At 36.5% G+C, this 13,499-nt stretch overlaps 1 protein-coding gene across 2 annotated transcripts in view; it reads left to right on the top strand.

Annotated features, from left to right (window-relative positions):
• The window catches only part of WDR72 (WD repeat domain 72), a 103,478-nt gene that overhangs the window by 41,770 nt on the left and 48,209 nt on the right, over positions 1–13,499 (top strand). For both annotated transcript variants that reach the window (XM_018069921.3, XM_018069920.3), the window contains exon 15: positions 9,212–10,029. In XM_018069921.3, the coding sequence (XP_017925410.2) occupies positions 9,212–10,029 (818 nt within the window). The remainder of the gene's footprint in view (positions 1–9,211; positions 10,030–13,499) is intronic.

Genomic DNA, 13,499 nt, shown 5'->3' with positions numbered 1-13,499 from the left:
GAATCTTCATATGTGTGATAATCATCTTTTTCTTTCTAAACATTGAATTCCTGACCTCATATTTTTCTTCACTGAAGTAATACTAATTAAACAATTAACAGGAATTCAGAGTAAATTCAGGGTGAGACTTTCCTAGGTTTCCACCTCACACAACTATTTAAAAAAACACATCAGCATCTGAAATGTATTTTAGAAATTGGACTTGCAGCAAACAAACCTTACTCTGCAAAAGAAAGATTTGCTATCTGCTGCTTTCCTTCTGATAGCTAAATCTCATTTAAATAGCAGAAATAAAATCCTAGGCTAAACTGTGGCTCAATTTCAAACTAATTAGCAGCAGTAGTTACATATTTTTTATATATTAATATTCAAAACCTGATTTGTTCTAGTGGTCAGATTTGGTTCTTACAATACTTATGGGAAGGGATGGATGATCCAAGCAGGCATCTGAGAATGTTTCTTTGTTGTCCTTCTGGAAGCCCATCAGTGAGACTGAACAGATCTCAAGGAAAGAACAGTTGGAAATCTGTGCACAGAAACGGAGCTGCCATCCTGATACATCCTTAGGGGCTGAAGAAAGACCAGCTTGCCTATTACTGAGTTTTCAAGAATGGCACTTCCTAGGATTTACAGGATTTTAATATTTAAGAATTTAATCCCATGATTTTTTCTGCTCTTTTTCATGTGATTTGATCCAGAACTTTTATGTAGACAAATTTTCTGGGTGGAATTATAATCTAAGGTAGGAAATGCACTGTCAGAACAGCCTGGGGCAAGTATGTTGTTTCAGTTGGAGTCAGCAGTCAGACATGGTTTGGTAACTTAATTCTTATATGCATCAATCCTTCTTAGGACAAAGCAATATTCTCATGCTTTTACCCTCCTCCTGAGGTCATGTTGGCAGTATCTGTGTTCAGCATTATTCTCCCAGATATTTTGATGTTCATTCATCCAGTAAATTGTTCAGTATAATAATTCCTAAATCCTGAGTCAGTAGTCTGTGTTTTTGGATGGCTGTAGCATTGTTTGTCCAGTTGATGATCAAGGAAACTTTAGAGATGTTCCATCTTACAACTTTTCTTAAGTGCTGAGTGAGAATGAAAATGCTTTTGCTACCACCCATCACTGAGCCCTAAACATTTCTGAAGATATGGTTAGGAAATTTACTTCTACCTTCTGAAGAAGTCAGTATATTAAAATATAAACAGAGTATTTAATATTGAGTGTATAAATAATACTTAATTTAGAAACCACCTTATTTTTTCCTTCCATCTAAGCTTTTCATGGTGCAGAGACTGTCTGTGTTGGAAATGGATCTTAGTCTGACATGAGTGGATCTCCAGTTCACTTTTATGTTCTTTCTATGGTAAAATTATTAGACAAGACTTTGTCAAGAGTATTTGTTTAGAATTTCCAATAGTGTACCCAGACAGGTTGTGACATGAGCAAAGCAAAAGTTGTCTGTATAAAATAGTCTTTATATTGTATATATTTCTTCAAGTATTTTCTTGAAAAACAAAAAATATAAAAACTTATTTCCTAGTGTTGAAAACTTATGTGAAGAATATTCTGTATATTAGCTTTACTTGCCTGTTATTCTTTGATATCTTTTTATGGTTTGTCTCAAGGATGACCTTTATATGTACACTTTATTAAATCCAGTAAAAAACCCAAAGTTCAGTATTTGTGATGGAGAGAGAGAAAACAAAATTGAGAAGCATTTGATTTTCATACCAGATCTCTACATTGACCAATAGATGTGTTAGCAATTCTTCCTGAACAATTAAAATGTTTGTGCCCAGGAGATCCATCTGGACAACAATCTGCCTGACAGTGGCCTTCCACACATGATGGAGAGGGTTTCTTCAGTCCTTAGTCTGCTCATTACACAGCTTGAGCTTGAAGACTCCTTGCCTTCATTACTTACATTGTGCCACAAACTCATCAGGAGTGATGCTGCAGTTACTGTTGGAAGTGCTGTGCAGATAGTAATGCTCTGCACTGGGATTTGAAAAAAGAAAAAAGGGAGAAAGGGTTACGGTGTTGGAAGGAAAGAGGTTCTTACGATTAAGTTCATGGATAAACACCGGTGATGACACCTTGGAAAATATTGTAGCCTTTTCTTTATGGGAGGTGGATTTTAGGATGATCTGGGCATCCTCAATAATATGACCAGGGCTGTTGTAATGAATACTATGAGAAAAGCAAGGAAAGGTAAGTTCAAAGCAGTTTATTTAAGCTATTTCATATGGGAAAATTCAGAATGAATTGACACATTTGTTTGGGACTGCATTGTCCAAGTGAGGAAGCCTCAGGTCAAGCATAAATTGCATGTGAAAGCAAATTGGGGCCCTACTATTGACTCCAGGCTTTGTACATATAGTCCTTTATATGTGAGTATTGAGCTTTAAAAAGGGTAAATTAATAGGAAAAAAAAGTTCTGAATGCCCCCCTCAAGAGGATCCTCTGTCCTGTGACTAAGTGAAGTGTGTGAAGGTGAGGAACATGAGTGACCTTGGTATAGTGACACCACGACTCTGTATGACACTCATGCACAAGGCCAGCATTGCTCTGGAGTGGATGGACCTCCCCTGTTTGTGCATTCTGGGATGCTTTTAGTGACAGAAACTCTTCACATGCTCCCTACATTCAAAGCTCCAGGAGGTGGGCAGGGTTAGACACAGGAGTGTGATATGTGGACTGCTGATTCGAGCTAATATTGGATTAGAAAGTGGATAAGGTTTTTATGGGGAGATGAAAGTGTAGCTGATAATTTGCATCCTTTCTTCCTCTGCGGGTTCTTTCAGAGATGGTACATGGGGTATGTTTAAGTGCTATTTCAATTATATACCTGCTGTTTGTGTAACTATTTTTAACTGAATGCACCTTTGCACGTATCCTGGATTGCTCACCCTTTCAGCAGAACAAGAAGATAAGACAACTGTGTATTGCAAAATGGTTATGAAGTGAAGAAGGCAGTTTTGCTGATGTGATTTACCTCAAATAACGCACCATTCGATGTTATTGTTGAACAATAGGTTATTTTTCAATTACAAATAGGTAAATATGATTGGAAGACCATATTTATATCTAATTATTAACAGTTATTCAAGCATCATCTGGAGAATTTGAAGTTTCTCTTATGTGTTGTATGGCTAGAATTTTGGTGTAATCTTTTAAAAAGCAAGCACTTTAAGAAATATAAGATGGAGAAATCTGAAATGAAGGTCCAAGCCTTTTCTGAATGGTCTGTACTCTCCAACACTTTTAGTACTCTTCCACTGAATGATCTCTTTGATGGTTTGCTGTATGCTGTGCTGCTGTCATGGGAAAAAGCTATATTAATTTTTCTTCTTGATTTTCTTTTAATGATCAAACTAATTAAATTAGGCTTTCTAAATTCAGAATTGACTTAGTGCTAACTAGACATGTAAGTTACACCAAGGTTTTAGTTTTATATGTAGAAATCACAGCAAAAAAAATTATTTCCTAGTAGATGAACAGGTGTTGTGTTCATGGTGTAGATTTAGGATGAGCTATTTGAAATCTGAGATATTTGTGGAACTTGCTAACAATATTTTATGCTCATAAACCAGTTTGAAGCCCCAAACACAATTTCATTTATCTTTATATTCTGAGCTTTATAGACTCTGCAAAAGTGTCCATCTGTTCAGCTGAGATTGCTTCAAATAGTGAGTGGTCAGAGAGACTTAGCTGATAAAGGTCAAAGGAGCCTCTTGACCCTGTGGTACTTGCCAAAGCAATTGGAGCAAAGGGACTGATATACAGTTAGATACAGCTTGCTAACGTGATCTCCACTTTAATTGGTAATGATAGCAAGAATACACAGTAAAGTCATTGCTGAAAGAAAACAAAAAGTATCCAATATAGTAATTTATTACCAGTCAGTGGGTTTCACGCACTGGGTTGTTTTACCCCTGCAGTGGTCAGAGAAAGCAAAAAGGTACTCTAACACTTAACTGAAAATGGATGCCCTGCTGCTATCAGAGATGCATGGTGGTCAAACGATTGCCTGTGCCATTAGCTTGGTAATGTTTTCTCTATTGTAAACTCAGCTCCCCATGTTCTTCCTGTGCATCAGCTGCAGATTGAAGGCTTTCTCGTTTGTCTTCTATTTGTGCTGCCAATCATCAAGCTGCTGTCCACCAAGCACATTTGAAGGAGGCAATTTTTTTTGCTCCTATCGACTACCGTCTCTAGCAACCGAGGGCTCAGAGGATTTAGAAATAAATTTAATGCTTTAATTTACACCGTGCCAGCCATTTTGTGCATTGTTTATGTATTTGTTTTCTGAGACAAATACAAGTTTCCTATTTTGCAAAACTATACACGAGATAGCACCTGCAAACGTGTCCCCAAACATAATTCGTAAGGAAGAATTGCAGGTACTATATTTATATTTATGTAATAGAAAAAGGCTGAAGAGAAAAATATCTGTGCAAGTAAGGACAAATTTTAAGCTATTCTGTAGCTAAAAAACTAAACAAACACCAAAAATGCAACCCCAAACTAAACAAAAGTAGAATACAGCCATTCCTTCCCACCATTAAAAATAAAACATCATGGAGAATAGAATAAGTTATGGCAATATGTTAATGTTTAAGACCCTTAGGTGTGGTAGCCATGCTTCAAGTAACAGTTCTTTGAGCTCCACAAAGTACAAATGTGAAAGACAGGGTAGAAGTACCTAAATAATTTTACAAGCAGATGTGTGATGTGCTTATTTTTTTGTGAGCCCAGAGCCAGACCAATAACGAGATGCAATTCTGAGAAATTATGAGCTCTGAACTTTTACTGACAATCCAGTGACTGGCCTGATCAAGAGACACAAAATTCCTAATTTCAATAAATTTTGGTTGACAAGTTCTACTGTCCTGCCCTTCTCTGTCATTTCTGTAACTGAGGTTATCCACAATTTAGTTTTTAAAAACCTAAATAATCTTATTGTTGATGTCATTGGTTGCTCCAGAGGTAATGAAGAGTGATTCAAACATGTAAATAGTATTTAAAGCTTCTATTGGCTTTGTAGTGTAATAAAAGGTCAGATTACAGCAAGGACAGATGATGAAAATAAGTGTTAATTGAAATAAGCATGATGTTAATGGATTGTAATATACTCTCTCACAAGAGAAAACTCAAAGGAACAGAATTAAACCCCTTGAATATTACATAATTTAAAAAGTTATTAGAATCAGTAGGATATCTCACAATAATGCTTTATTCAACATGATTCATTCTGCAGGCACTAGGAACTTTGGTACCAGTTTTCTGACATTTTATCCTGTTGTGTTTGGGATAAAGTGAGAGTGCAGTGGATAAAGAAGGCCAAAAGTCTGAAACAAATATCACATTTAATACTAAAGGACTTGTTTTATGTAGAAGCTGATACTACCCATGCTTTGAGAACTGAGCAACTTCTTGTCAGTGGTATCAAAGTGGTGTCTGAGTATATTTTGAGTCCGGTTTGCCTTTTAAAAATCTACCTTGTGATTTTGCCACTTTATTTCCTTTACGTCAAATGAATGTCAAGATCATTCCTGTCAAATCTGTTTTTAGTACAAAACCCACAATAGAACACATCTGGTAAAGGAAGAGGGTGTGTGGAGAAAGTACATATATATGAAGAGCTGGAACAATATGGGAATCCTTGCCAGCTAATGGAAGTGTGTATTTTAAGTAGAATAGCATTCTCAGAACAAGTTGGATCCCTGTGGAAAAAAGCCTTTAGAGATGAGAAGGCAGCTAGGTAAAATAACACTTGAGTTGTACTTCCCATGAAATTTTTATGTGATATGTCTGTCTTAAACCTGTTAAAGATAATGGCATATATTGGTGTGGTTGGGGGCCACAGCATAGCCCCCCTGCTGCCCTTTCCCATAGACAGGGGGAAATTTTTTCTTGGATGCTAAGGTAAGAATGAATAAAGGAAGAAAAGAGGTAGAAGAACAGGTTTGTAACTTGTAGAGCAGTGATGAACTATGTGCCAGAAGGAATCAATTAAAGTGAGTCTTCCAAGTTTGTTGCCCCATCCCTGAAGAATGGGAAAGTCCTTGAATGTGCACAAAGGAGGGGGAAAACTGGTGAAAGGGCTAAAAGGAATATTCTAAGCTCTTTGGACTTGTTTAGTTTGGAGAAAAGGAGGCTGAGGGGTGGCCTCATTGCTCTCTATGGCTTCCTGAGGAGAGGTGCTGAGATCATCTCCCTGTTATTTGGTGATAGGACACGTGGGAATGGTTCAAAGCTGTGTCAGGAGGTTTAAACTGGGCATTGTTTTACCAAGAGGGTGGTCAAGCACTGGAACAGGTTTCCTAGGGGCGTGTTCAATGCCCCAAGCCTGTGAGTGGTTAATGGACATTTGGACAATGTCCTTAACAGCAGGAGGCCTGAACTGGTCAGGTAGTTGGACAAGATGATCACTGTGGGTCCCTTCCAACTGACATAGTCTACCCTGTTCCAGCTCGTCTGGTCCTGGCTTAAACATCTTCAGTGGCAAAACAGGGAGATGCTGGGAGATAGTTGCCATGCATGGAATATAGCTTGGCCTTTTAAAGACTCCCTGCATTCTGCTCTGTCCTGGATTTAGAAAGTTTGTTCTTCTGCTGGTCAGTGATGCACAAGAGGTTCATGAATCTCAGGATATTTTAGTCTGTAGCCAGACTTCTTGCTTTTTTAAAGCTTTAAACTAGAAAAGGGAAGGGTACAATACATAATGTAAATATCTGCTTTTCAATATCCACCTTCAAATGCTATTCCCAGCTCTCTAGTTTGTAGTTAGTTTTATGGGTTTCCCTCCTTTTTCTGTCGTCTTCTGTTACAGAAAATAACTTGTCCATATTTCCTAAATAGCATTTTATGTCTTAAGCTTTAGATGTCCACCGTCTTTCACTGGAATGAAATGCCTATGCCAGAGAGCTGAGATAACTTGATAGATGCTTTTAGGATCAATGTCAATAAGCTTTCATATTGCCAATAAACAATAAATATCTATTGTGACTTCACATGCAGAAGCATCACCAGATGTCTCAACAGATTGACATTGTCACAGTATTTCCCTTTGTTAGGATGGTGATTTTACTGAAGGTTTCTAAATGTTAATCAACCAAATATAAGTGTAGAGACAGAGAAAATAATAGACCAAATAATAATAGCTTCTATGAATGTCAAAGGTAGCCTGTGAATTCCAATGTTTGCATTCCATGAGGTTCTCCCTGTGTATTAGGAAGCAGCATAATTAAAGATTAAAATAATCCTAGTGCTTAACTACAATGTGTTATTTTTTAAAAAAAGGAAAAAGGAAAGGGATAAAAAGAAAACCTGAACAAGCAGTTATAATCTCTTACTTATGACTCCCTATGGAGATCTTTAAATGAGATTATGTATTTAGAGTGCATCCTCATCTGGCGGGAGCATCGTTCTCTAAATAACAAAAAAAGCCAAATTATATTACTGCCCAAAACTAAATAGCCAAATAACTAGAGGTTAGAGAGTCGATTCTTTCCTTGTGTTGTTCTTACTACAATATTAACAATTTAAAAATAGCTAATGCTCTAAAATCATAGTTTGTAATGTAAAAAGAGTTAGGTAAGGAGTAGTCATGAGAAAGAAGATGTAATCAACATTGCATTCCAGTTAAAGCTGCCCTATTTACTAACATTTGCTGGTTTCTTTTAAGATTTGACTATTTTCAACAGAAAGTTCCTTGCGTAAATGGAATATTTCAAATTATCTAGGAAATTAAAGCTAACACAGTGATCTGTGTCACTTGTGATATGGAAACTGGCACGATGGTTTACAAAAGTATTACTGAGCTAAAAAGTTGCTTCTTGATGCTGTTCTTCCTACTTGTACATGTTTACTTGGGAATGTGCAGGAGACTGAGCACAGGGCTGAGAGCACGAGCTTGTGCAGGACAACAAAAACATCCAAGTCATAAGTGCTTAAAGAAAAGGGCAGAAGTGTCAACAAGGAGTTTACACTCCTTCACTTCTGGTATTTTCCTGAAGGTGAAAGATTCTTCTTTACTAGATACAGTCAGGATTATGATACAAGGTGTTGTAATCGTAACTGTACCCTCAGATGATCCTTCGGGTACCTTCATGGAATGTTGTGTGGTGGTGCAGCATGATGATTCCTGTGAAAGAAAGGAGATGTTTTACAAACTCATGTGGAGTCTCCCTCTTGGACAAAAATTTAGGGTTTTGTCTTTATAAAACAAATTTATTGGAGTATTCTGAAAGATTTAACTCTGTCATTTAGTTCAGTTTCTGTTTTTTTCTTTTAGTGTTGTGCAAAACATTTGTTCCAAATGACATTTTTCATCTTTATTTCTGTCAGATTTTAGGAAGTTTCAAAAACTATTTTCTTTGGGCATTTATTAGCCTCGGTAATCAACCATGTATATTTATACCAGCACAATTATTGTGTTTGTATGTAGAACTGAAATGGTGCTCTACAAATCCTGAGAGAGGACTTTAAAGTTGGGGAAGAAGTATGGAGAATTTTAGAAAGATCCAGGTTGAAAATGGGGTGGCACGTGGTGAAGTCAGTTGTTCACAATGTTTGTAGTTGCTCTGTAGCCTTTTCCTCTCAATTATTTTCAGCTAAGGTAATTAATTTTGTAAATGGAGATTTATACACATAAGTTCCTTATTGTTGCTGATAAAGTAAGTGTGACAGCTCAGAACAAAGTAACTTTTAGATAGCTTTGCATGTTTTGAAATGGCAAAAGGCGTGGTCTTCATCCCATACATATGTCAAATTGCAACAAGGCATTACAGACATTTGGGGTGTGCAAGAATTTTGCAACATCATAGGATTTGCTTCCCTAGCTTTATTTTGTAAGAACAAAAACTCTATGCTTTAAAACTTACCAAGAAGTCTTTTAGCTTGAAATGAGACTTAGCAGAAGAAATACCAGCCTAGAGTTTTTGTAAAGATAAATTCAAGCCGGTGTTGTACCCTTTACATGTGCATGTCTCTGTGTATCTTAAGCTATTTAGAAGCAAATCTTTTTTTCCTTAGTAACAAGTGAATAAATATAATTAAATTGAACTTAATAGAGTTAATAGATTTCATCTATTCTAGTAGAGTTAACAGATTTCATCTATTCCATTGGCAATTCTCTGTTCATATCTTGAAAATTACAAAGTGCTCTGGATTTGTGTTTGGACATTTAATATTTTTCTTTCAGCTAACTGATACCAGCTGCATCCAACAGCCCTTTACTATTTTACCAGTTAAGACAAAATGGAACAATGCAAACTTTCATATTCTCTTATTTGATCTGGAAAAACTTGAGGAACTTCTGCTGTCATCTCAACTTGATGGATTGAAGTCATCGAAATCATTCCACAACCAACACACTCTAGAAAGAGCTAAAAGTACTGCTGAGAAAAGGGCACTGACACTAAAAAGAAACAAAACTGCTGGTTCCATACCTCCAGTGGATGGGCAGGGAGATACTGTTGGTTCAAACCAGGTCTGTAGGGGTAATAATGCACCCAGGCCTGTGGAGGAAAGTGGTGGCATGAAAAGACAGAAAAAAAAGAAGAGTTCCAGAAAGATTGGAATGCAAACATCAGGAAACATTGATGTGAACATCGCCACTGAGGCAGCTAAGCTGCTTTTGTCCTGTCTCCTACCGTGGGGTGTAGATAAAGAATCAGACAATCTGTGTGTGGGACACTTGGATATCCCGAGGCTTCAGCGTCGTGTTTCTTTTGGACTTGTGTCAAATGAGAGCCACCTCTCACTAATGTTGCCAGGAGGGAACTGTGCTGATTGTGCTGTGCTAGGAGAAGGTGAAATTTTCAACTTGTTTTCCAAAAGAGTGCTTGATTTATCAAACAAATACCTTACTGCAACTGAAGGAGAAACTGGAAGAAAGGAGGGACTTCAGAATCTTTATGGAACAAAGGATTTGGAAACAATATTCTTCTTATTTAGCAGAATAGCTTTAATTAACAGGATAATTAATATACCTTCAGCAGTTACAGATGAAAGTGAAAGGTAAGAACTTTTTCATTATGAATCTTCTCTTCCTTTATAGTGGTTAAAATCATTAAAAAACCTGAAACAAACTTTTCTTAAATATGTACTTTTGCAATGGAGCCTGTATTCTTTCTCTAGGGCTTTTTAAAAGGATGTTCTTTGAACAAGAGGAGATCAGGATAAAATTAGGTATCTTTACATTTTTCTGTGTAGCAGATGAGAAATGATGCAAGAATTGTTTTCATCAGAACAAGACCTTGAATTATCCAGCTTCACACACTGCTTTTCCAGAGATGACTCTTTTCTTCACAATTTAGACTAAGTAGAATAATGAGGTCTCTTTATGCACATTATGAGAAGTGCATTAAGCACATTTGTGCTGTTTAAACTTCCACTTCCTATAAGCAACATACTTCCTTTGCCATGAAACCCTTGACTTCACAAATAAATAAAACATGAGAGCCAAGAACAGTCTGCCCTAGTTATACTATCTAAAGTACAACACCCCCAGTAGCAATAGTAGCTACTGGGAATGAATGCCTCATCGGCCCTTGTGTTGTGAGAACCACCCCAAATAGCATTTATGTTACTCAAAACAAATTTATTGACTAAATGCTTTTTCAGCAATAAAGGAAAAATAACATGCTGGACATTATTTGACCAAGCCAAATAGAGCATGCTAATCAGGCAACAGATATTGCCCACAGATTTGTTGTTGTTCAGCAAACATAGGTTGGTCTGTATTTGGTATTTTAGGGACAATTAACTCCAGTGTTGGTGATGCTGTGGCCCTCAGGCAAGAAAGGGGGGACAGAAAATATTGATCTTGACGCTGCAAATATCTGTGTCTTCCATAAAGCTCTAGGCAGTCAGCAGATCTCAAGACATATGCACCATCCCACAGGACAAAAGCAAGTTTCTCAGTTGTTTTTGCTGCTGATCTTGTTGCCTGTTGGTTCCATATTCACACAAGCTTATTTCAGGATTCCAGGCTGAATGGGAATTCCTTTTATGCAAAACAGTACTTACTTGCATTGTGTATTCCAGTACTCTTTTGGAAAGACATTGTATAATTGAAGTTAATCATCATACCAGAATCAAACATTTTTCCCCGACATGCACATGCTGACTTTGGAACATATCTCCTGTAAAATTATAGGAATTAAACTTGTTGCTAGTCAAAACAGCACTTTTTTTTTCTGTCAAAACAGTGCTATATAATTTTAAGTTTTCTCCAGCATATGTAAAACCATAAAACCTAGCATCCTTTGTAGAAATAGGTGGATTTTTGTACAAAAGAAAGAAAAAAAATAGCATAAACTTTGGTTACAAAAATTGTATGAATTTTATGCAGAGAGTTGGAAATGTTTTATTTGGAATTTTTACATGATATAGTTTGGTTTGGATTGCTTCTTTTTCCAAAACAAAAATAGTATACCTATTATAGCTGTCTCATAGCTAAGTTTTAGTTTGGCGCCATTTGTGATGCTCTAATATGGGTTGTTGCCTCCCAATGGCCTCATATAAAGAAAAACATTTGAGTTGTATCCATTCAGTTCTTCTATTGCCATTTTGGTTTGTTCGTGGCTTTTGGTGGGGTTTTGTTGTCTTTTTTCTTTGTTTTTCTCCTGATCACTATATTTTCCTTTTGAGTTCTTAAGCAACAACTGCAAGTGTTGTGGGTCTTCACAGAAACAACACACAATTATTTTCCTGGCTGTAGTTGCAAACACTTGCCCACTACAAACCTACTAGAGGTTCTATATTCATCTCTTACACATCCAGAAATTAGACAAGTAACCATGATTTTTGTTATTGAAGGATAAAATGTTCTTTCTCAGGGAACTTGATCAGAACTGGACTGTGTTTGCTGCATTTCCATCAATGCAGACCTCAGAGGTTTTAACCACCTGGGCATTTTCCTCTTTACTGTTGGTGACAGGAAAGTTTTTTTTTCTCATTATGGCTCTGTCCTGTAATAGCACTGAATTTATCTTTTCCCCTGCCTTCAAGAACTGTTCCAGAACTTTAGATATGTCAGTCATACTTTTTTTCCCCCTCCAATAAATAAAGATAAGAGCAGTTGAGATAAGAAATAGTGTAAAATCCTTTACCTAACCTCTGTTAAACTGCAAATGACATCCCACTGCAGTCAAGAACCATCATTTTCACACAGAGTCAAAGTTCTTTGGGTGGCACCAGTGAGATGATGCTGTTGTGTCAGCATTCATGGGAGAAATGTGTTAGAGTTGTGAGAGAAGGGGATTAGAGCCATGGAAAAGAATTCCATGCTTCAGATACTTCTTTAAAAAAACCCATAAAATACTTATTCCATATATGCTGTGATGTTGTTACCTTTGTGTTTGACTGTAATGGCATAATTTTGCTGTCTGAATGTATCTATACTTCCTGTATTGCCTCAAAACCAGTTATGTAAAGCAAAATTATCTCCCTCTCTCTGCCTGGGGAAGAAACCCCTTTCCTGTGATGTTCCCTTTCCCTCTTTCCTCCTATCCCTTCTCCAATAATAAGCAGAGTGTGATTAGGACTTGGCCTATTTGTTAAGGTCTTAGTATTCAGCCTTTTCTTCAGCTCTTCCTCTTGCAAATAACTGGATTCTGAATGAACTCTTGTAATCTGCATTCATTCATTCCTTAAATATTTTTATGTGATTGATCCTTATTTACAATTTACTCTGTTTTCTGGGTTTGAGTTAATTTTCTTTTCTATGATCTGTTACAATAATGTACTTTTGTCTTATTGGAAATTTGGGGGGAAAAAAAAAGAAGCAAATGCTGTTTTGTCCAATAAAGGAACCTGCAGCAAAATGTGTCAAATCACAAAAGTGAGACAGAAACAGGAAGAAGCCAGGAAGAGAAGATCTTCAAAGAATTTATTTTCTCTCCTGCCTTCTGACATTTGTGTCTCTAACTGAAAGCTCTCAAGCTGCGAGCTTTGAGTTGTTTAGAATTGTAAGGCCTTTCGAAACATTATGACTTACTGTTGATTGTAGTGAATTTGAAAGGTGAAATATATTGGTTTTAAATGACATAAAAATGTAGTTTTTGCAGGATCACATCGTGATATATTTAAAAGAAACAGTTTAAAAATAGTACAAGGGTTTGGAGAGGTTTTTCACTGACTTACTCCTCCATCCACATCAGCTGTTTGTAAGGGTTAGGTTGCTGAGTTAGTGATAAAGTACTGAAGAGCAGGAGATATACACACTAGTCTCCTAAATTGTAGCCAACTACTAAAATCTCAGTATGGTAATGATGTTTTAAATTATTTACCAGTATAGGAAAAAAAAAGAAACCTATTATAAAAAAGCTGGTACTTTCCCTTGAACTTTTTTCCCCTACGTATTAGGAAAAAACCCCAGCAGAAGTTCTTTATGAAAATTATATTTTAATTAATTTCTTCACATACAATTTTTTTTCTTTATTGCAACATGAAACTTTATATTTGGCTCAAAACTTAACTATAAT

Source organism: Manacus vitellinus, unplaced genomic scaffold (genome assembly GCF_001715985.3).
Source record: "Manacus vitellinus isolate BGI_N305 unplaced genomic scaffold, ASM171598v3 scaffold_16_pilon, whole genome shotgun sequence".
NCBI classification, from domain to species: Eukaryota; Metazoa; Chordata; class Aves; order Passeriformes; family Pipridae; genus Manacus; species Manacus vitellinus.
This window is presented reverse-complemented; position numbering and strand designations above follow the sequence as displayed.